Source organism: Neovison vison, chromosome 6, assembly GCF_020171115.1.
Source record: "Neovison vison isolate M4711 chromosome 6, ASM_NN_V1, whole genome shotgun sequence".
NCBI lineage: Eukaryota > Metazoa > Chordata > Mammalia > Carnivora > Mustelidae > Neogale > Neogale vison.
Genome location: NC_058096.1, coordinates 215,644,984 through 215,668,434, shown reverse-complemented (window position 1 = coordinate 215,668,434; position 23,451 = coordinate 215,644,984). Strand labels below are relative to the sequence as shown.

The following is a 23,451-nucleotide window of genomic DNA, read 5'->3' as shown; positions in this document are numbered from 1 at the left end:
AGTTCACAATCTCCCTGCCCTCATTTCTCTCCCCTCCTCCCCTCACTCATGTCACACTGGGCTCCTCACTGTCCCTCTAACCACGAAGCAAAGCCTCATCGCAGAGCCTCAGGCATATCCTGCTCCCACTGCTTGGAACACTCTTTCCCAGATACCTACACACTCACCCCACCCCCCACCTCCTTCAGGTCTCTGCTTAAATTATGTCACTTCCTTGGTGAGGCTGCTTCTGCTGGCCTTTTACTTAAAATCACCCCATCCCTTGGGACGCCTGGGTGGCCCAGCTGGTTAAGTGACTGCCTTCGGCTCACGTCATGATCCTGGAGTCCCGGGATCAAGTCCCACATCGGGCTCCCTGCTCGGCAGGGAGTCTGCTTCTCCCTCTGACCCTCCCACTTCTCATGCTCATTCTCTCTCTCACTCTCAAATAAATCAAGTCTTTAAAGGGCGCCTGGGTGGCTCAGTGGATTGAAGCCTCTGCCTTCGGCTCAGGTCATGATCCCAGGGTCCTGGGATCGAGCCCCACATCGGGCTCTCTGCTCAGCAGTGAGCCTGCTTCCTCCTCTCTCTCTGCCTGCCTCTCCGCCTACTTGTGATCCCTGTCAAATAAATAAATAAAATCATTTTTAAAATTAATTAATTAATTAATTTAAAAAAATAAATAAATAAAATCACCCCATCCCAAATGGACGGACGTCCCACATCCCCGTCACTTCTGACTGCTTTCTTTTTCTCTGTAGCACTTCTCACATCAAACTTTTACTTTATTTTGTTTACTGTCTGTCCGCCTTCATGAGCAACGACAGCTTCATAAGGCAGGAATTTTAGTCTGAAGCTTCTTCAAAAAAACCACCACACGCCCATACAGTTACACAGACACAAACATGGTTCTCACTTCCCAGTGGGTGCTGTCAGTCACTCATGCCTTAGTTAGAACACGAGTCAGGCCTTTCAAAAAGCAATGCTCTGAGTCCCTGGCCTGTCTTCTCTCCCTCTCCTCAGCGCCTAGAGTTCAGCCAGGGCAGATTGAAAACCTTTATTGTTTTTCTTCTCAAATATAAAAATCACTCTCTCCCCTGGCATCTCATTAACCCCAGGTTGAAAATCAAGGATAAGAATCACATTGCTAAAAAGAACAGGCAGGCCCTCCCCTGCCTCCTGCTCTAACCCGCACTCTTGTCCCATCTCAGAGAACAGAGGGCAGAAGTCATGACCTTAAGGCTCTCAGACTGCTGGCTGAGGCCTTCCTCATGCTGGGCCCAGGTGAGCTGGGAGGAATCCAAGGCGGACTGAGCCCCAGCTGGCTGGGCAGGTGGCAGGATACCGAGGTCCATCAGTGCTTGTCCGTGGGGCGCGTGTTCAGGGATGCTAGGCGTCCCAGGGGCCCCCGGCGAGTGTTGGTGGCCAGGCGCTGCTGGGCCAGGAATGACTGGGCGTGGGCGGGTGCCCGCTCCTCCCCAGCTCGCTGCTGCAGAGCCATGCCCTGGAGGGAGGAAGAGGGGAGACGGTTGGGGTCAAGTTGAGCCCCACAGCACATCCCAGAACTCTTACTACAGAGACACGAACTCACCATATTATACCAGGCACTGATGAGCAACTTTTCTTCCTGCTCCCGCTGACTTCGACTTTTCTCAAAGTCCATCTGCCAAAGAGGGAACAGTCAGGGGCCTGCATATGCGGGGGACAGCGAGAAGTGAGGACGACACCCACCTCCAGGTGCCGGATGCGGACGTCCCGCTCCCGGAGCTGTGTCCTCAGGGTGTGAAGTTCTGGGGGTGCTCCCCCTGACGGCCGTTGTTTGGGTTCCCGGGTCTGCATGACCTAGGGTTTGGGAAAGACACAGGCAGGGTGACCTTGGCCTTGCACGGCCTTGGGACTTGTTGGGCTGCATTAAGCATGGTGCAGAAGTCTGTGATCCGATGGCGGTACGGCAGGTGCAGAAGTGGGAGGCAGAGAGGTGCACACTGGTGGGAGGCCCGGGTTGGTGGGAGGCCCGCGGAGCCCCCAGGTGCTCACCGTGTGCACCCTGTCCACGTAGCAGCGGTAGCGCTCTTCCATGGCCCGCAGGTCCGCATCCTTCTTCTGCAGGCTATGCTGCAGCTCCTCAATACGCCGGGCTGCTGTGGGAACAAAGGGACCCCTCAGCTCCCCACCTAGCTCAGGGCCCTCCCGCCCCACCCAGCCGCTGCGTCCCACTCACTGCCGCTGTCAGCAGGCGGTTCCAACTCCTCGATGTATTCTCGCTTCCTCTGCAGCTCCAGATCCGCTTCATGCAGCTTCTGCCTGTGCACAGAGGATGGGCAGCAGCAGGCTGACCGCTGGGCCCCCTTCCCTTTCTCCCACTGACGGCCACAGCCTTCCCCGCCGGCCACCATGCACCTGCCTGGCTGCAGAGACCTGGGTGCCAACCCCCCAAGACAAGCGCTGCACCTCGGTCCCATCATCTACTAAGCCATCGGAGCCACAACCGTCCATGCCCCTCAACAGGTGGCCCCTGCACCAGCCCCCTGTGCATCCACTCCTCTCCATTCCCCAGCGCACACGCTGGCCCAGCCACCGTCACCCCGTGCCGGCCTCTTCTACGTTCAACCTCAGTGCCTTTCTCCACCCAGCAGCCAGGTATCCTTCTAGCAGGCAAATTTCTTCTAACTAAAAGGAAACTGGTGTAAAACCTTATAGTTCTGCCACCTAAGGCAAAACCCCAAAGATCTAAGAACACTCCTTGTAGGTGAGATTATTATCGTGCGCTGGATATGGAGCTTGGTCTAACACCTAACCGTGACTCGGGCTATGTCTACCACGATTATAAAGGCATGTGCCCTCTAGGTCCCCAATTCCACTTTGTCAACATATCTGCACAGAAGCAAAATGAAGCACATACGAGGCTTTACTTTGTGGCACTGTTTGAAATTGCAAATACCTAGAGAGAATGGCTTTTTAAAAGAGTTTATTTATTTACTTGAAAGAAAGAGTGAGCGAGAGAGACCACAAGCCGGGGGAGGGGCAGAGGGAGAGGGAGGAGCAGACTCCCTGGTGAGCAGGGAGCCGGGTGTGGGACTGGATCCCAGGACCCTGGGATCATGACCTGTGCTGAAGGCAGATGCTTAACCAACTAAGCCACCCAGGCACCAGAAAGAATGCCTTATATACATTATGACATTCACAAAAAAATGTTACAGGCCAGCCCTCCTGGATTGGAATTTCACAGGAGAATTAAGTCCTGATGTTTCCATATATCCATCCTCTGTAAGGAAATAAGTTTTGTCTGCACTCTGGGTTGGTACTAGCTACAATCTATCCTTGGTAGAAGTCAAGCAAATCATTTTCTGTAAGGCCTAATTTCCCCACGGAACCCTAGTTGACAAGAGCTACTATATTTATCAAAACAAAAACAAAAACAAAACAACAACAATAACAACTATTCATATGGCAAAATTTCCCAGCCAGCTTTTTTTTTTTTAAAGATTTTATTTATTTATTTGACAGACAGAGATCACAAGTAGGCAGAGAAGCAGGCAGAGAGAGAGGAGGAAGCAGGCTCCCTGCTGAGCAGAGAGCCAGATGAGGGGCTCAAACCCAGGACTCTGGGATCATGACCTGAGCTGAAGACAGAAGCTTTAACCTACTGAGCCACCCAGGCGCCCCTCCCAGCCATCTTCTTAAGTAAGAGAAGCAAAGGGCAGACTAGCAGATATCAAGTTACTTTTCATATAGGTAACTGAGAAATCAGAACAAAAATTTATATTCATATTAATTTACAAAAAATTTCAGGAGAAAAAAATCTCATGAGATTTTTATAATTTTTTTTTAAAGATTTTATTTATTTATTTGACAGAGAGAGGGATCACAAGTAGGCAGAGAGGCAGGCAGAGAGAGAGAGAGGAGGAAGCAGGCTCCCTGCTGAGCAGAGAGCCCGATGCGGGACTCGATCCCAGGACCCTGAGATCATGACCTGAGCTGAAGGCAGCGGCTTAACCCACTGAGCCACCCAGGCGCCCTTTAATTTTTTTTTTTAAGATTTTATTTGGGGCGCCTGTGTGGCTTGGATGGTAATTGTCTGCCTTCATTTGGGGGCATGATCCCCAGGTGCTGGGATCGAGTCCCACATCAGGCTCCCTGTTCAGCAGGGAATCTGCTTCTCCCTCTCTCTCTGCTTCTCCCCCTGCTTCTGTGCGCTCTCTCTCTCTCTCTCTCAAATGAATAAATATATATATATTTTTGGCTCAGGTCATGATGCCAGGGTCCTGGGATCAAGTCCCGTATCTGGCTCCTTGCTCAGCAGGGAGTCTGCTTCTCCCTCTGCCCCTACCCCTCCCTCTTCCATGTTCACTCTTTCTTGCTCTCTCGGTCAAATAAATAAAATCTTTAAAAAAAAAAAAAAAGGAAACTATTTTTTAAAGATTTTATTTATTTATTTGACAGATAGAGATCACAAGTAAACAGAGAGGCAGGCAGGCAGAGAGAGAAAGGAGGAAGCAGGCTCCCCGCTGAGCAGAGAGCTGGATGTGGGGCTTGATCCCAGGACTCTGGGATCATGACCTGAGCTGAAGGCAGAGACTTTAACCCACTGACCCACCCAGGTGCCCTTAAAAAAAGTTTCTTAAAAAAATAAAATGTGTGTGTGGGGTGTGTGCCTGGGTGGCTCCAGTGGGTTAAGCCTCTGCCTTCGGCTTGGGTCATGATCTCAGGGTCCTGGGATTGAGCCCCACTAGGGCTCTCTGCTCAGCCGGGAGCCTGCTTCCCCCTCTGTCTCTACCTGCCTATCTGCCTACTTGTGACCTTTCTTTGTGTGTGTCAAATAAATAAATAAAATCTTTAAAATAAAAAATAAAATAAATAAAACAAAACAGGGGGGATGCCTGGGTGCCCAGGTCATGATCCCAGGGTTCCGGGATCTAGTCCTGCATTGGGCTCCTTGCTCAGTAGGAAGCCTGTTTCTCCCTCTCCCTTTTCCTCTGCCCTTCCCCCCACTTGTGCCCTCTCTCAAATAAATAAATAAAATCTTAAAAAATAAAATAGAATAGGGGCGCCTGCCTGGCTCAGTCTGTTGAGCATCTGACTCTTGATTTCCACTCAGGTCATGATGTCTGGGTCAAGGGATTGAGCCCTGGGTCAGGCCCTGTGCTCGGCTGAGTCTTGCTTGTCCCTCTGTCTCTGCTCTCCCTGCTCGTGCTCGCTCTCTCAAATGACTAAGTAAGTAAAATTTAAAAATATAAACCAAATAAAATCATTTTTTCTTTAATTATTACTATTATTTTTTTAGTAATCTCTACACCCAATGTGGGACTCAAACCCATGACTCCGAGATCAAGAGTCGTATGTTCCACTGACAGCCAGCCAGGCACCCCCCAAATAGTTTTTTTAACAGTATAAAATGTAAAAAGTGAGAATCACCTTTGTCTCCCCCATTGTTCCCCCCAAGCAGTTCATACTCCTTCCCTTGGCCCCTAAGACCCTACTTGATCTGATCCTTCTCTCTTTTGGCTGACTGGTTCTCCTAAATCCCCACAGACAATAAATGTCCCCCACACCTGCGACCCAGCTCCCCCCACACCAGGAATGCCCTCCCTCTGGGACTCACAGATGTTCCTCCAGCTTCCTCTTCAGCAGGGCGGACTGGGAGAGAGAACAGGCACTGGGTGAATGGGGGTCGAGCTCCCAACTCCTTCCAGGGGTGAGGGCAGGGGCTGCCACCCTGGGCCCACGGTACTTACAATCGACTGCAGAGGAGATCGTGCAGCAGGGAGGAGAGAGAGAAGGGTTACGGGCGGGGGGGGGGGCAGGAGAGGGGGGCAGGAAGGGAGGAGGTGGGCACTCACATCCTCAGTCTTGCCCCCCTGCTCTTGCAAGGCCTTCTGCAAGTCCTCCACCTGCGCCCGCAGCTCCAACAGCTGCTGCTGGTTCAGCCTGCAGGGGTGCGGGGCTGCTGAGTGCCTGCGCCCGCCCTCTGCCCCCACTCACACGCCCCCTCCAAGCGCACGGTCGGGGGTGCCCTCCACCAGGTGGGTCCTCACCGCAGCTGGGTTTCCAGCCCGTGGCGCGCGCGGTTGGCGTCCTCCAGGAGGCGCTGCAGCTCCTCCTGCCGCTCCCGGTAGGCCGCCTCCTGCTGGCACAGCTGCTTGTTCTCCAGCTGAAGCCGCAGGAGCGTCTCCCTGCCGAGGACGGGAGTGAGCGGGGCTGGAGACGGGTCACCCCGCAGGCCTGCTGGGGATCTGGCAGGGACACTGGGACGGACAGGGCTGGCAGAGGGACAGAGCCCTGGGAGACAGCCCAGCCAGACCCCGGGGCGGGATCAAAGTAATGGGGACCAAAATGGGCGGAGTTCTGAGCTGGGCCTAAGGGTGGAGCCAGGCAAAGGCGGGGCTACGGGAGCGGGTTAGAACGTTGAGCATCCCGCTGTGGCTGGGAGAAAGCAAGGGTGCGGAATGACAGACGCAGAAATGGGAAGAACTGGGCTGGGGGAGTTCATCTGGGCAAGACACGGGGCACTGAGCGTAGCACGGGCTACACTGAGGACAGCACTACGCCCCGGGGGCAGAGTCCGACGTGAGGGGGGCACTGGGGGTAGGAATTTTGCTCCGTGAGTGGAGCCAGATGGGTTGGACCTAATTTGTGTACTGAGGCTGGATCCTGGAGAGGCAAGCAACCCATAAGGCCTAGAGCGCCGACCAGGTAAGGGCCGAATTAGGAATGAGTGGACCTAGGAGCCAAGCTAGGACCGGGGATCCCAGCACAGCAGGCCAGGCCAGTAGTAAGTGCGTGCACTGGGAGCGGGGCTGAGGGGTGGGCTCTGGGTGCAGACAGAGCTCTGAGCGACCGCAGCGTACCTCAGCTCCGCAGGTAGGATCTCTGCTGCTAAGTTTTCCACAGCTGGTGAGGTGGGATCCAGCGAAGGGTCTGGAGTATGTCAGAAACGTCTTCAGGTTGATGCACGGCTCCTGCCCCCAGCCCTAGGGTTCTCTTTCCAAGAATCATCTCTGGGGACTCAAGTTCGGCCCAGAGCCTGGCTTAACACAAGCCTCACTTCCAGCTTGACAGGGAGCAGTGACACGTGGCGTGAGTTTGCCTTTGCCCCACCCTGATCCTGGGAGGTCAGCGCCTGCCTTCTGTCAGCCCTTGCCACCTCTCTCCGTTCTAGCCTGTCTCCAAAGTGGCCTAGCTCTGGCCCCAGCCTAGACAAGCCCTGGGACGCTGGTTTTCTGTCTGCCCTAACAGCACCTTACGGCCCCCCTTCCCCAGGCCCTAGGGCTGACAGTCCTCCGACTCACCAGCCTGGGTCGGCCCCCGGGGCTGGAGCTGGGCACAGCGCAGTTCCTCATTGGCCTCCCGCAAGGAGTCCCTCTCTGCCAGCAGCCGCTGGAGCACAGGGTGCAAGATGCTGTTGGGGGCAGGGCTGGCCTCCTGGGGACCAGGCTATGCCAGGGAGGACAGGGTGGGGCTTGGATGCGGGACTTCAGCCTCACCTCCTTCTCCTTTGTCACCAACTCGTACTTCTCCTCCAGATTTCGACACTCGAAGAGCCATTTCTCAGCCTTCATGGCCTCCTCCTGCCTTTGGCCCTGAAGTTCCTGAACCTGAACAGAGAGGATGGGTAGGGAGGCAGGGCTGGAAGGTGGAGGCGTGGGGCCAGAGATGCCAGACACAGAGAACTTGAGAGCGGTGAGGCTTCCAAGCCCAGGGAGGAGCCGGCATGACTGAAGGGCGCTACCCGAAATGAGGGACAGAGGGCTCTGGGGGCAGGGGCTCAGCCACCCCGAGGATGGGCCGAAGTGAGAGGGGTGATCCAGCGGCCTGGAGCACCCGGTCCTCCCGGGCTCTGCCCTGGTCTCTGCCGCACCTGCCGCCGCTGTGCCTCGAGCTGGGCACGAAGCGAGCCAGCCCGGCGTAGCTCATCCTCCAGCTGCCGGGTACGCTCGGCGTGGCCGGCGTTGCGCTCCTCCAGCTGCCGCACCTGCCGCCTCAGCTCCCGCAGCTCACCCAGCCGGCGCCGACAGCTGCTCAGCGTGGCCTCCAGCTGTCCAGCACGCTCAGAGGACTGCCTGGGGGAGGAGGCAAGTTGGGAGAGGAGGCCTGGGTTTGGGCTCAGGGTTCAGCTTGGATCTAAGGCCCTCCATCAAGGGGAAGAGGTCATGTCACCTGGGGATGTGTGCATTCAAGGTGGTAGATCGTGAGGGTCAGAAGTCAGCCCGGGCCTGGTGATGTTGGAGAGTCATTAAGGGGCACAGAGGGAGACCTAAGCACCAGTGGTTAGCCCAGGGTCATACTCAGGGATAGGGGGGCAGATTTGGGGTATATGGAATGACTGATGGGTTCCAGGCGGAATGATGGTGCCCAGAGGCTCCAAAGAGCCTCCAAGGACCATTTGAGGTTATAAGGTGGCTACGGGATCAATGAGGGCATGGTGGGGTCATGGGGGGAACTTCAGGCCAGAGGCCTCTGTGGTCCTTTAAGGTGCAGTAGGGATTCACTAGACACTTTAACATTATAGGGGTGCTGGGGGTCACAGGGGAGCCTTCTGAGTTTACAGAAGGCATGGTGAGGTCTAGGAAGTAGGTGTTCTGGAGGCCCATCAAGTCCTCTGGGGCTGCAGGGGTGCTATGGAGTCCTAAGAAGGGACAGTCCTATCATGAGGGGCACAGAAGGGTCATGGGGGGTGGGAGGGTGGGAATGACTGCATTTTGGGTCCTGCAGGGCACAAAAGAATCCTGGGGCGCGATGGCACCTGGGCAGCAAGGGAACAGGGGTGGGCAGCTGGTAGCTGGGGTGTGGGGAAGCACCAAGGTCTGGGGACTATAATGTGGGATCCCAAGGGCACACTGTGGGGTCCTGGGGGCCACCAGGGATCCAGGAACCTTGGTGGTGTCCAGAAGGCACGGGGGAGTCCAGGGACAGTACAGTGGGACTCAGGAGGTCCCCGTGGAGTCTAGGAGACATGATGCAGGTTCACCGGGCACCTGGGGGTTTTCGAGGGACTATGGCATCAGAGGGACACGGTGGCAACGAGTGTGTGCGGTGAGGACCCAGGGACCGGCCACTCACCGCAGCTCGTCCATCTCATCCTTCAGCGCCTGCGCCTCCTGAGCCAGACTGGTCAGTGCCTGGTTCCGCTGCTGCAGCTCCGAGACCTCCCGCTCCAGCTCGGCACAGTGCAGGCGCTCGTCCTCCCTGCCGTTCTCCAGCCTGGGGGTGGGGCGGGAAGAGAGGGACGCTTGAGGCCACTGGAGGCAGGCCGACCCCCTGGCCTGCTGGCCATGGCCCCAGCTGACCGCACCTGAAGTTCTCCTCCTGCAGCTGCTCCAGCTGGGACTGCAGCAGCAACAGCTTCTTGGCAGTGAGGCCCGCAGCGCCCTCGCCCTCTGGCCGGCCAGCCCGCTCCCGCAGCGCCGCGTTCTCCTGGGCCAGGCTCTGCTTCTCCTCGGCCAGGAGCACCAGCTGCAGGCAGGAGGTGCACAGGAGCTAGAGTTCAGCGCGGGGGGGACGGAGTGGGGGGGGGGACGGAGGCGAGGCGAGCAGCTGGGCCCCAGGACCGCCTGCGCACCCCCGCCCCACCTCTCACCTGCCGCTCTAGGTCCAGACAGCGCTGCCGAAGTTCATCCCCTTCATCGGCCTCCTCACTCAGAAAGTAGTACCTTCGGGACTGAGGAGGGGAGTGGAGGGTGGAGAGGGGCGAGGAAGTCAGGGAAACACCCCCCTGCAAAGAGACTAGGGGGAGGCTGGTGCCTCTAGTGGCAGAGAGGAGCCCAGAAACCCTCGAGACCTCACAGAGGGCTGGGACTCCAGGGCACTGGAGGGAAGGTGATGTGGGAACGAGGGAAGAGGCAAGAACCCTGAGGGATGGAGGGAGTCTATATACTTAAGGTCAAGTTCCTCCTCCTGAGGCAGCCCTGAGACTCAGCGGTGGGCTTGGGCCTTTAACAAGGTCCCCCACCTCTTACCTGGTTATCAAAGTTCCCATATGTTTCTGGTGACAGGGAGTCAGAGGTGTCTTTGGTCATGAGCTGAAGCGGGGCAGGAGGACATGGAGATGAGCTGGGCCCTCTGGGGGTGGCCATTAAAGCTTCCACGCTCCAGCCTAAGGATCTCTCCATCCCCCTGTCCCCACAACCAGTTCTCCCCAAGAACCCCAGTCTAGAGGCTGCCTTCCTGCCCATGGATCCAGCAGGGAGGCTGGGTCCTTTGAGGGTGCAAAATTGTGACTCCAAGCTGGCAAGAGCTGGCAGACACATGAGACAGGGAAATCTGGCCAGCTGAGTTCCAGGAAGAGCCCAGACCTTACCAGGCCCAAGCCTGTGCCCAGTGGCCTCTGCTCTGGTGTCCCCTCCCCTGGTGCTCCTCGCCACACTGGGCACCCCCACCTACCTCCTGGATGGCTTCCATTACCACATGCTGCACAGATTCCTCCAGTGTCATGATTCTCTGGATGTGTTCTGGGGATCAAGGTAGGGAACAGTGAAACCCGGGGACAGGGGGTGAGGAGGATTTCCTCGGGTCGTCCCCTAGGGGTTCCGAACCTGCATACCCTGCTTCTTCTCGCAACTGATGGCACAGCCAAGCACCAGCTGAAGCAGCTTGCCAAGTTCTTCTGGGTCTGAAAACTCGCCAATGAGGCTCACGTCTGGAAGGTGCTGCTCCAAAACAGGATGTCCCAGGACCTGAGAACAGGCGGTAGGAGTGGGAAGAGGGGATATGGGGGCTCACAGACACTCACCTCCTCCCAAACCAACCGCACCCCCTAAATCCTGTCACAGTTACTCACATCCTGGGAGTACTCCACCAAGCTCTGTAAGATGGTCTTCAGATTGCTAACCTAGGGAGGGGCAAGGAGTTGTGCCCAGGGTCCCAGAGTGCTCCAGAACAAGCCAGGCAGCCCCCATTCTGAATCTGCCTATCCCAGCCTTTTCCCTCTGCCTTATTTCCCAATCCCTGCTCATCTCTTCCTGTTTGGCACCATTCTCTATCTGAATGTCCTCTCTCCTAGGGATGAACTATCCAGTCACCCTGCCTATCTTGTTTGCATGTCCCCAGAGCCCAATCACTTCTCATCACCTGCCCTGCGACCCTTTGGCCCTAGCTGTCTTCATCTCTCACCTGGATTACTGCACCAACCTGGTCTCAATTTCCACCCTTGCTGCCTACCCCCCATTCCTCTCCAAGCAGCCAGAGGGAGCTTTTTCAAAGTCCAAATCCAGGTTGTGTCTTTCCTCTGCTAAAACCCTCGCTTGACTTTGCATAGCACTTAAAATAGAATCCATCTCCCTGCCCCAGCCTGCCCTCCTCCTGATGACCTCATCCACCATTCCTGCCCCCTTGTTTTCTGTTCTGACTGCCTTGCCTTTCCTTGATACCCCACGCTTATTCCCCACTTCGCATCTGCTGTCCCCTGTGCCTGGAATCCCATTTCTCCAAATTTCACATGGAGATCAGCCCATCTGGAGTAACCACCCACCTAGCTGCCCTCTCTTGTGGCCCAGCTTTTATTATTTACTATCTTCATAGAACTTACTGCCACTGGAAGTTAATGCTTCTGTGTGTGTGTGTGTGTGTGTGCGCGCGCGTGTGTATGAGTTTTTGTCTTTTTTATTCCTTGCTGCACACCCAAACCCGTTCCATAGGAAAAGGAAAGAACAGAGTTGGCTTGTCACCAGACATGTGTCCCTCTTCCTAGCCAAGTCTGTCCATCACCCAGGACATGTGTCTAGCTGACCCATTACCCAGGACATATCTAGCTTAGCCTTCCCTGATTATCTCTTTGCCAGTCTGTCCCCCAGTCATGAGTCCACCTGTCACCTTCAGCCTCCAGTTGGGACCTGGGTCATCTGAGATGCCCTGAAGCCACGCCTCGTTGAACCAGGAAGGGTCTCTGGGGGCGAGAAGGTGGGATGAGCTGCTGGGGGACTTTTTCCGGACCCTCCCCCTCAGCCTCACTCACATCTGGTTCAGCACATAGGCTACGGCGAGTCCACTGCTCAGGTCCTGGGGGCTGGTACAGGGGGACGGGACGTGGAACGTCTGCAACTGGAGAGGAAGAGGAAAGGGTAACGGGCAGTTCGGGCCTGGGAGAAGAGAACCATTCTCCTTTTGCAGACTTTCCCGGTCAGCAGGAACGTTCACAGTTGGCCGGGACTGGCCTATGGCTTTCTCAGACCAGCTCCGCGGGGGAGTGGCCTCTGCACACCTGGGACTGGGGGGGGCGTGGCCTCACTTCACTTCTGTTCAACAAGCCCCGCGCGACCAGGGCAGGGCGGAACCACGAGTCACCTGGCCCCTACAGGCCCCACGTGACCAGGTCAGCTCACCTGCGCCCTCGCCCTGTGTGACCCAGCCGCGAAGGGGCGGGGCCTCACCTGTTCTTCCACGCAGACCTCCCACGTGACGGGGGCGGGTGCTCAGGCCAAAGTCCAACCGCCCCGCAAGCCCACCACCCTTTCCTCCTCCCAGTCCCAAGAACAGAGGAATAGACTTAGCCAAGGCCAGGGCTCCCGGGCAAGAAGAGCGGGCGCACACCTGTCCCTGGCCCCGCCCCCGACCTACCCAGGTGAGCAGAGACCCGCATAGCTCGGCCTTGTCCACACTCATGGCTCCCGATCGGATTCGACCCCGGCCGCGGAGCTCCGCCACCGCAGCCACCTCCTGATCAGCCACCAGCGAGCGCCCGCAGCCCCGACCTCCCGCTCGGCCTAGAGCGCCGCCCCGCCCCGCCCCCTAGGCGCAGGCCCCGCCCCGGACACGTGATCTCCCGGCCCCGGGTCGGACTTCCAGTTCCCCCATCTTGGATACGGGCGGCGTTCGAGTGCCCGCCTTGCCGCTAGGGGTCAGCCTGGGCCCAGCTTGCACATCCCAAATGTGGCCCAGCTACCCCTCCTCCTTGGCTCTTTTGGGGGTACCGGAGACCTCACGATAATTCCTCTCATCATGTGAGGCGGAGCTGTCCCACCCTGTTATACGGGCTTATTCAGGTCCTTTCCCTTCAGTTGGAAGAAATTCTGCTGCCTAACCACCTTATCGGAGCCCTGATCTGCCCTGGGAAAAGGCAGGCCATAACACGTTCTTTGGACTTCGAGGAGAGATCCTAAAGGGGTCTTCCCGGTGGAGGTGACTTGGGAGTCTTGACTCAGGGGTAAACAAGGAGAGACGAGCGTGATCCTTAGGTCGAAGGCAGGATGAATCAGCCAGACTCAGGTCTTGGACGATGGACAGACACGCTTGCCCACTATGGATCTAGTTCCACCAAGCTTTGCCTGCGCCATACCCGCGCCACCCTACCCCACCCCCCCACCCCACCCCCAGCCCCGAGCCCCTGAGGTCCTCCAGCTTCAGATCCCAGGACCGGGCCGCCCTAGTCCCCAAAGCCCACCAGGGGGCGCAGACTGCAGGAGCGCCGCCAGCACGGAAGCAATGTGCCCTTCAGAGACCCTGCCCGGGCGATGGAGGGGACTCAAAGGAAAGTGATAACAATAGTAGTTAATAAAATAGAAGTCACCATTTATTGTCTACAGTATGCAGTTCCTGCGCTAATCGATTTAAATTATATAGGCGGTTGAAATCTCCCCACGACTAGGTGGCAGGTGCTGTTTTAATTCCCGGTCGCAGGAGAGGAAACAGAAGCTCTAGTTGGCTTTAGAGGAAAGGGCAAAGCCCCGGTCCGCACCCTTTGGCGCCAGAATACCGCAGCAGCTCCTCTCCCACGAGGCGGGCAAGGTAATGAGCAGTAATTAGAGGTTATTAGCTGTACCTGGAGGGAGGGGCGGGCTCTGCTTTGGGGGTGGGTCTAGGTCTCAGGGGAGGGGTGCTACTCTCTCCAACCCTGAGTCGGGCTCCCGCGACCTTGCCCTGGAGCGGGTTGAGCAAGATGAGAGCACCCCCACGCCGCATCGCAAGAGCACAGTCACTCTGCCATCAGAAACCCAGTTACAGCCCACTCAGACGCGCAGCCGCAAGCACGCGGGGGCCTTCCAGGCTCGTCTACACCCCCACACCCCCTTCCCGCGTTGTTTTCGGCCTCCGACCCCGGGGAGTGGGGTGAGGAGGAGGAGGAGGAGGGAAGGGGACAGGGACCGGCAGTGCCGGCTTCCGGGCTGGGCTGCCTTCCGGCGGGCGGGCGTGGGAACAATTACCGTTGGCTCCCCTTCCCGCACCCACCGGAGGACGGGGTGCTGCCAATCGGGGGAAATGGGGCCACACTACCCCCAGATAAAAGTGGAAGATGGGCCGGGAACCATGGTTCTTACAAGCAAGGGGGTGCTGGGACTATTTGCGGGAGGGCCTGTTTGCTCAGTGATGGGAGACATGCTGTGACCGCCACATATTTGGGGTGGGATCCCCGATATTTGCAAAAAACCTGCAGGGATCTTGATGTGTAGGAAGAGTCTGGGAATCCAAATATTTGGGGCATGGACTTAAGTTGTTCTAATGTGATATGGGCTTTCTAGATTAGATGTTCAGTGACCTGAGTCCCCAGATTTAAGGAAAGGTCTGGGTGCCCTCAATTTGGGAGAGAAGCCATAACCCTCCTTTTGGGGCTGCAGGGATTCTTACGTTTGTGGGGAAAGGAAGCTTCCATGTTGGCAGGAAAGAGTGAAATCTCTGTTATGGGATTCAGGGAGCCCCACTGTTGGGGATGATCTGGGTACCTTCAATTCAATGAAAGGGATCACAAGCCCTCACTTTGGGGCAGGAACCTTGTATTTTGGGGAAAGATGCAAACCTCCATTTTTGGTGGAGGGAGCCCCAAATTTTGGGGGATGCCCCAGAGGCCTCCATTAGTAGGGACAGAGAGTGTGGGTGGGGGCCAGCAGCCCCCAGCTGGTTTGGAGACCCCACCCCCTCCTGCCTGTTTCCAGGAACAGCTGGGTCCGGCCTGGGTTGTACTGCTGGGAAGCTGGTGACTCAGCCCCTCCCTGCGGCCACAGCTGGACCCCGGCCCATCCCCTCCAGCCTTCACATCTGGGCAGAGACCCAGTCATGAGGGCTAAGATGGGGATCGCGGGTACACACAACTGGAGGATGCTGTCCTTTCCCCAGGACAAGGGGAAAGAACATCACCCTGTGGACACCATGGTCCACCCAGCTACAGGGTGGACACCATGGTCCATACCAGGAGGGACTCTGGCAGGCCTTTTGCCCTTATAGACACTGACAGCTTACCACCGGGAACTCCCATCCTGTCCTCCCCATGCGCGCACACGTGTGTGCGTGCGTGTGTGTGCGTGTCTGCCTGAATCCATGTAAAGTGTGCTCACATTTATGTGAGATGGTGTGAGATGGTAAGTCTGTGATTGTGTGTGCACAGGCATTGTGTCTGCATCCGCCTGTGTCTTGGGGCCCTGGGAATTTATGCAATAGACTGTGATTTGGTGGGGGGGGGTGCTAATGGGGACTGGGGCACATGCTTCTCCATACGCAACCTTGCTGTGTGTCTACAGCCCCGTCATTTTTTGGTATGAGAAGTGTGTGACAGTGTGACAATCAGTACCTCAGTTTGGCTTTAGGTTCTGTTTTTGTGCGACCATGTCTTTTCTCTCCATGTGGCTTTCTGTGATAGCATGACCCTGACATGTGTCCTTGATTTGTCCACATCCCCATGACAGAGGGTCCTGTGTGCGCGTTGTGGGTTTGTCTGTGACTCTAACTTGTGCACCCTATTTATGATGACTGTAGGACAGCATGGCTGTCCTTTCTGTTCCCACCATGTGTCTCTGTGCCTTTACAATCTCTATGTGAGAGGCATGGTGGCTGTGTTCCATCTGGAGTCCTGGCGTCCAAGACTTTGTATCCGTGTCTTACTTTGTCTTGGGGATGACAGTGTGGCGTTATCAGAGTACCTATACATAGCACCCACCTGTGTAGGGAGATAGCCCCGTCTGTCTCCACACACAAAGAATAACAGGTGTGCCTGTGTAACCATCTGGGTCTTCCTGTGTGTCTGTGTGTCCGTATGACCCTTTCCGTGACCGCTGCAGGGCTGGCTGGACTACTGAAGGTTTGAGCCCTGGTATGGCAGGTGTATCCTGTGTCCGTGTGACACTGTGGGTCATCGGAGAGTTTGTGACCTTGTATATGGAGGGGTGTCAAAGTAACCGGGGACACCGCGATCAGCGGAGGCGGAGATGTGCGCAGTGGGCACCACCCGCCCCACGTCCCGCTGCTCTACGCCGGGAGGAGCCCCTCCCCGCGCTGCGGGGGCGCGTGCGTCGTGCGTGACGTGAGACACGACGGGGGTCGCTGCATGCGTGAAGCCCGACGCGGTCGTGCGTGCGAGCGCGGGGCGGGGGAATGGGCTAACTGCGTGCGCGTGTGCGTGGGCGGGCGCGGGGTGGGGCGCGCGGGGGCGCGCGGGGTATAGCCCCGCCCCCTCCCCGGGCTTTGGGCGCCGGTGAAACCCGGGAGGGGGCCGCCGTTAACCCCTTCCTGCCCGACCTGAAACTTGTGGCCCCTCAACGGAGCGCGCGGGGGCTTCCCCGGCGCGCGGGGGCCGTCCCTGCTGAGAGAGGAACTCCCCCCCGTGGAGCTGAGAGACCCCCGGTTACCATGGGAACCGGAGCTTCCCGCGCGGCCTGACGCGTGCTTCCCTCCCCTCCCCCCGCTCCGCTCCGCTCTTCCTTCAGCTCCGTGGTCCACCGGCAGTGCGCTTCCCTCTCCCGGTCTCTTGGGGGAAGGGGGTGGGGGTCAGCGAGGCTGGAGCGTGCGTGACTCAGGCCAGTGCGGGGGTCCCTTGGCCGCAGCCGACCTTGCTCCCCCTTCTCCACCCCGTGACTCACCCTTCGCGGCTTTCCCCGAGTGTGAGTCAGGCCCCTGGGGAGGGGGCTGCGCACTCTGAGACCCCCTCCAGGCAGTGGGGGCTGAGAACCAAGTTTTAGGGACCTCCCGGTCCAGGGGAGAGGGGCGCCCCTTCCGGGGTCTGACGGTGTGTTCCCTTTGCCAGCCCTCGCCAAGGTCGCTGGAGGTGTTTCCCTCCACCCTAGAATTGGCAGGGCCTCCCCCCACAGCCCAGGCCTCCGGGAACCCAGCTCCCACCCCTCCCCCCACAGCCCACAGGAAGTTTTGGCAGAGCCCATCGTGGCGATGAAACGGTTAAAGCCGTTTTCTTATTCATTTCAAACAGGGGCCCCTTTTGACTCAGAGCAAGCCCAAGCCGGGCGCCCCCTTGAGCCAGGCCTCATGGGGGCCTGGGTTTACACTCCACCCTACATGTACCATTTTTAGAGAAGGGAAGGAAGGCGGTTGGTGAGCTGGCTGGGGGTCTTGGGTAGCATTCAGAGCTGGGTTCAAGTGCTGCCTCTGCCATCGTTGCCATCTCAGTCTCAGTCCCCCCATATGAAAACTGGGGATAATTATACCTGGCCCATTGTGGTGTTGTGGGAATTAGGTGAATAATAGAGGGGACGCTTTGCATCCTGAGCTGGGCACAGCAATAGGAGAGGCCTGGCAGGCAGTAGGACCCAGATTCCTCCTGTCTCTCCAGCCTGGGTGTCAAGGTGCCCAACAGAAGCCAGTCCTTGTGGGGTGGGCCCTGCCCCACCCAGGCGCTCTGAGGCCATGGGGTTCATCCCATCCACCCCCTGCCCCAGGCGGGCACCCAGGAAGTGAGAGGCGGGGTAGGAATGAGGTGGAACCTGTTGGGCCCGTTGCCTTCCCACCTCCCACCCTCATTCCGGGGCCCTGACAGGCCACCCCCCCATGCTGCAGCCCCACCCCCACTGCCCCGGACGCCTGGGTCCTGACCCAGGGGTGGCCAGAGGGAGGGGATGCCGGCGGAGACAGCGTCTGGGGAACATCCTGTGGACTGCTGGCTGGACAGACTGGAGGGTCAGCCCCTCCCGGGGCAGGGCAGAAATCGGCTGGGGGCAGAGTAAACTTGGCCCAGGGTGGCCAGACTTGGGGGAGGGATGGCAAGGAGAATACGCACACACAGTCACCCCAAAAGAGACCCAGTCCAGACACACAAACTCCTGTCACCTTGGCCACAGAGAGACTGCTAACCAGGGACACACCGACAGGGTCAGACACACATCTGGGCAAGCCAACCCAGCGGCAGCTGTCACATATAGGGCAGTCACAGGGCAGACTCTGGAGCTGGATGGAAACACTGGCCAACACATGGAGACATCGGCCGCTCAGAAGCAGACAGGTAGGATGTGTGTGACACACTGACGAAGACACAGACAGACATTCAGGTGAGAAGCACACAGCCCAGCAGACACAGAGCCACGCTCACTCACACTGTGGCAAATAACGATGGGCCAGACACACATAGACCTGACAGTGACCTAGAGAACTGGATGTCAGACACAGGCAGGCGACACACACATGCAGACAGTCTCAGAAGGGACAGTTGCTCTCAGGATGGGTACATCTGCTGCATGGGAGATGTGCAGACACACACGCACACACACACACAGATCCTGACACAAAAGAAAGCAATACAGGTGCGTGCACGCACACACGGGCGCGTGCACGCACACACATCAACGAGATCACCAAGTCAGCAAGGTACTTGGAGGCGAGAGAGACAGACCTAAACCTATAGGGAGGTGGATGAAGAGGACACTCTAGAGACAACACGACAGAGAGCCCCAGCCTCCCACACACACCGCACGCACATGCTCCCAAGGCTCCAAGGGACACCGAGATGCGGCCTTCCAGATACACAATACCTCAGCAGCACCACACACAACTCAGACCCACCTACAGACTAGACAGATGCAAGCAGACAAACGGACATATTTACAGACACGGTCTGGCCAGACAGTCACACCCAGCACAGAGAGGCATGAACAAGCCATAGTCGGACATTCATAAACACACTGGCGCAGAGACACGCTGACAGAACTAGTTGGCTAGCGCACGTGCGCGCGCACACACACACACACACAGCCACAGAGCTCACACAGACCAGCCACACACACACACACAGCCACAGAGTTCACATAAACATACATACCAGTCACAGACCTCACACACACACACACACACACACACCTCACACAGGCAAGCTGTGGACCCCACACACACAGACACACATACACACCAAACACAAAACAACAAATGCATATGGGTCAGCCACACGCAGCCTGTTCCCTAAACCGTGGGCACACACTCACCCACCTCCCGCCCCCCAAAGCAGAAGGCCCTCCACACCCCTGCAGGGTTGAGCCAACACACAGACAGACACACGCACTGAGGAGACAGGCCTCACACACACTCTCACACGCCCTGACAGGCCAGCCACATGCAAACCCACAGCCGACCAGACACACACGCTCTCCTGGACCAGGCAGAGTGCTATGGGGCTCCGTGCTTCCCAGGCTGTTTCTGTGCCCCCCCCATCCCCCCATCCCGGTGCTTCCTCTCTCCAAACATCACCCCCCCCAAACTTCCCTCCCTGCTGTTTGTCACTTCCCTTAGGAGGCCCGGCTCTTCAGCCTCAGTCCTTGGTGGGGTGTGGGCTTACTTTCTCACCACATCCCCTGTAAAGGGGACACCCAGGATGTCAGTCATGCTCAGGCCCCCCAAGATCTCTCCAGCAGTGGGGAAGGGGGCAGAAGTAGTTTTGTAGGAAACTCCCCTCATGCCCAGCTGAGTCAGCCTTAGGAGACAGACTCTCCTTCCTGCTTCCAAGAAAACCCAGAAGCTTCCTCTCCAGGAGAGGGGGTGAGGGACCCCCAAACCTCAGAGGTGGGGGAAGGAGGTGGCTGGCAGGCCAGGGGTTCCTGGGGGAGGGCCTCCGTGATTCTCAGCCTCTTCCTGCCCAGCTGTCTGTCCACACCCAGGGGCAGGGACGCGGGAGGCTGGGTGCTATGACTTGTGGGTTCTCGTCCTGGCCTGCCCACTTGGCTGACTCACGGGCAGCCCCCAGCCCAGTTTCCTGGTGAGGGCCCGGTCGGTCAGTGGGGCTGGGGCAAGGGGGTCACCAGGCTATTTATAAGAAGGAGAAGTCCCTCAAGGCCAAAAGCCCCAGAGAGACCTGTGGGTGGGGGTGGGTGAACTTCCTCCTTATTCCTCTCCTCAGGCCCCGGGCCCAGTTGGAGAAGTCTGGGCCCAGACTCCTCAGCCAGATGCTGATCTGAGGCCCAGGGGCTGGGCAGTACCCAGCTGCTGGTTTGGGCACCCGGGCTGGGTGGGGGAGGGGGCTCTCCTTACACCCTCCTCACAGCCGGCCTTGGCGCCAGCAGGGCGGCGTGAGGGGGTGGTGCCCAGGCCACAAGGGTGAGACTGGCAGGGGCCTGGAACCGGCTGTACCAGCTTGGCTGGGCCCCCGCCCTCCTTTGCCGGCCCAGTCCCCACCCCCTGCTCAAACACCCATGCGGAGTACAGGAGCAACCGGACCCCACTTCAGCAGGCTAGCCGCTCCCACCCGGACCCCCACCCCTCTGCCCTGAGCCCAATTCCACTCCTCTGCCTCCTCTGCGGATTAAAATGAGACCCTGCAGGAAGGGGCCTGCAGACCTTGACATACACTTAGTACAGCATGAATGCCTCTCAGGTTTTGAAAATCCACAAGACAGTGGTCAATACGCTGAACCGGACAGCTCCAGCATATTCTGACTCGAGTACTTGTAGTCAGGGGATATGGGGCAAGTTCCTTACCTCCGCCAGTCTCAGTTGTTTTGTCTGTTACATGGGGATACACACAAGCATTTCGGTAGGTGGTTGGAAGCAGGCAATGAGTTACTCTGTGTAAACCGCTTAGAAGAGGGCCTAGCTCATGGTTAGAGCCATGTAAGTGTTAGCTATTAAAATAATAATTATTATTTCTCAGTCTGTCTGCCTATCTTAAGTGTCTCTGAGTCTCACTGTTAGTCTGCATGACGCTAATCCTGCCCCCGGTTTGTCTCTCTGGGCATCTCTCCCTGCCCTGACCCCCGCCCCCACACATCCACTCTTCCTTGCTTCATCTTTGTCCTCCATCTCGACCCTCTTTGGGCCAGCCTCACCTCTCTGCAGGACCCCCCACCCCCACCCCGCACGGCCAACCTCAGCCCTGACCAGGGCTGATTCACTGTGGCCTCCTGGCCTGTGGGACCTGCAGGTTGGCTTCCCAAGATGCTGCCCTCAGGCCAGACCTGCCCAGCCCCCCAACGCTGTCCGCTGCGCCCCCGCAGGGCCCGGCCAGATGTCAGCTGCAGTTATTAGCATGGGCGGGAGACACAGGCCTGGCAGCATGCCCGCCAGACTCAGCGGCCAGCCGCTGGAATCTCCCTTGAGCCTGGGGTGGGGTTAGGGGAGCAGTTCAAGCAAGAGGAGGAGGGGAGGGAGCACCCAGGGGTCACAAGGACCCTCCAAAGATGGGGATACCCCCAGCTTCTCATGGGACCTTCCTCCCTAACTTCGCTGATCTGCTGGACTTCCCCCTGCCCCCACAAGTTCAGTTTCTCTTTTGCCTCTTTCATTTTCCTTCTCTCCCTCATACTTAAGAGTGTGCTCTCCCCCTGCCCTATAAAGTCAGCCTAGCCCCTCAGCCTCTCTCTACTCTAAAGAACCCTCCATCCCCCCAGAAGATAGAGACTGATCTTTCACCTGTCGTTCTCTTGGCTCACATTCTGCTTGGAAGTCCCACTCTAAGTCTAACTAGGAGTCTCACCACCTAAACCTCCATATAGTGCTGGGGAAGGGGCACTGAGTTCCCTCAGATTCTCTCCCCTTGGATTTTCTGGCCTCCTCTGACTGAGACACCCCGAAGGGGGAGGGATCCTCCCCCCCATTTTATGAATTCTGGATGGTTGACGGACCCCTAGACTAAAACAGGAGTAGGGCCCCTAGCCAACTGGTGTGAGGGAAGGAGCACTCCAGCCGCTAGCGATGTGGGGGGAGAGGCCCAGACCTCCTGCTTTAAAGGAAGGGTACCCCACCCGAGGAAGGAGGCAGTCGTGCCAGCCCGCCTCGGCGCCGGGGGCGCCTGGAGGCATTGGCCCGCCCCTCCGCGCCCTGTCGGGCCGGGGGCGAAGTCCGACCCAGGCCCGCGGGCAGGCGGGGACCTGCCAGGCTGGGTCGGGCCGGGCTCGGCAGGACGCAGCCCCAGAGCAGCTGGGTGGGGCTCAGCGAGGCGGCCGTGGGGGCCTCGGGGGCGGCGGCGGGGCTGGTCGGGACTAGCCGTCCGGGGGCCCGGGCGCGCCCTGGGACCTGGCAGATACCCGGGCTCCCGGGTCCTGGCTCAGGGCCCCGGGACGGCGCTGGTCCCACCCCTTCCTGTGTCCTTATTTGGGCGCGGGAGAGAGCCTCCCGGGGCCGCCCCGCCCCCCGTTCAGCCTGCGGACTCCGGCCTGTTGCCATGGCGACCAGGCCCGCTTCCCGGTACGTCCCCCTCCGTCGGACTAATGGAATCGTCCCCGGACTGCCAGCCTCCGCGATCGCCAGCGGGTGCCGCGGGCTGAACCACTGCTGGTAGAGGGGTACAGTGATTGGAGGCCTATGAGGCTGAACGTGTTCTGTGCACCCTTGGCCTCCGCCGGGGTCGCACGTCCACGTTCCTCTGCTGAAGCGAAGAACCCGACCGGACCCAGGGCGGGGCGCAGGGTCCCGGAGGATCCGAGTGACGGAGACAGGGCCGGGCTCCTTCCCCGGGGGCTGTTGCCACACTTCCTGCCGCGGCGTTCTTTCCCCAGCCCGTTTCTAAGGAAGGAGTGGGGTTGGGCGACCGCGCCCCGGCCGTCGGGGTAGGTTCGGGCACCAGGAGTCGACGCAGTGTTGGTCAAGCCCCGAGTCACTGGGGGAGGGCTTTGAGATGGGAACAAAGTACACAGGCGCCTAGAAGTCACCCATAAGAGGGGGTGCCAATCATGGAAGATCCAGTAGTCCAAATCCCCAGGATCCTCAAAAATCCCTCTTCTCAAGTCCCAACTGGAGACCCTGTGTCATTATCATCTCAGCTCTTAAGGTGTGTCCCGACTCTTTTAACTCCCTTTTATCAGGGCTTTGCAGATGACCCCAGTGACTCCCAACCTTTAACCCTAACCCCATCTTCTCCCCCCATCTTTTCCCCAGTATACCCCAGAACACTCACTTTCTTCATATCTATATCCCCTCCCCCTCCAATTCCTTCCCATTATGGAGGCCCTCAGTCTCTCTCATGGACTTCAGGACCCCTACTCATTTCTTGAGTAATCTCCTCCCTTCACCCTTTTGATTTTCCTTCCTCCTCACTTTTCCTGGATTCAGTCCCTCCAGTAAAAGTTCAAGTCCTTTAACTCCTCTGTATTCAGGACCCCCACAAAATTACTGAATCAGGTATTTCCTTACCCCTCCTTCATTTACCCAGGTTAACCCTCCTGTCTCACCTCTGCGGGGTTTCCCAGTGTATAATCAGCCCTCCAGCCCCTCCCGGATACTCGGAGTCCCTCAGACCTTTTCATGTGCACCCTGGAGGACCCTCCCCCCGCGACCCCCAGACACACTTGCTTTGTATCGGTTCCTCGTATCCAGGGGAATCATCGCCTTCCCTGGAGTCCCTCCCCG

The 23,451-nt window shown here is 58.0% G+C and overlaps 1 protein-coding gene across 3 annotated transcripts; it reads right to left on the bottom strand.

The window, feature by feature from the left end:
- Positions 1 to 1,021: 1,021 nt before the first annotated feature.
- Positions 1,022 to 12,673, bottom strand: HOOK2 (hook microtubule tethering protein 2). 3 transcript variants are annotated; one of them, XM_044254107.1, is made up of 23 exons: positions 12,532 to 12,673; positions 11,930 to 12,015; positions 11,788 to 11,860; positions 10,757 to 10,807; positions 10,520 to 10,652; positions 10,360 to 10,427; positions 9,936 to 9,998; positions 9,557 to 9,637; positions 9,272 to 9,432; positions 9,040 to 9,180; positions 7,838 to 8,039; positions 7,464 to 7,574; positions 7,269 to 7,356; positions 6,828 to 6,897; positions 6,015 to 6,152; positions 5,820 to 5,907; positions 5,715 to 5,720; positions 5,582 to 5,616; positions 2,201 to 2,283; positions 2,017 to 2,120; positions 1,711 to 1,821; positions 1,571 to 1,642; positions 1,022 to 1,483 (listed from the first exon to the last, which is right to left on the bottom strand). In XM_044254107.1, the coding sequence occupies exons 1-23, from the start codon at positions 12,574 to 12,576 to the stop codon at positions 1,334 to 1,336; spliced, it is 2,160 nt and encodes a 719-aa protein (XP_044110042.1). In that variant the 5' UTR covers positions 12,577 to 12,673; the 3' UTR covers positions 1,022 to 1,333. The 3 variants fall into 3 exon arrangements, with proteins under 3 accessions (XP_044110042.1, XP_044110043.1, XP_044110044.1); XM_044254108.1 differs by lacking the exon at positions 5,715 to 5,720; XM_044254109.1 differs by lacking the exon at positions 11,788 to 11,860.
- Positions 12,674 to 23,451: the final 10,778 nt, after the last annotated feature.

Excerpts from the sequence above, each read along its gene's own strand:
- HOOK2 (XM_044254107.1), bottom strand. The coding sequence starts at position 12,576 with ATGAGTGTGGACAAGGCCGAGCTATGCGGGTCTCTGCTCACCTGG. Across the intron at positions 7,575-7,837 it reads TCGAGGCACAGCGGCGGCAG|GTTCAGGAACTTCAGGGCCA; the intron begins GTGCGGCAGAGA and ends CTCTCTGTTCAG. Across the intron at positions 2,121-2,200 it reads ACCGCCTGCTGACAGCGGCA|CAGCCCGGCGTATTGAGGAG; the intron begins GTGAGTGGGACG and ends TTGTTCCCACAG.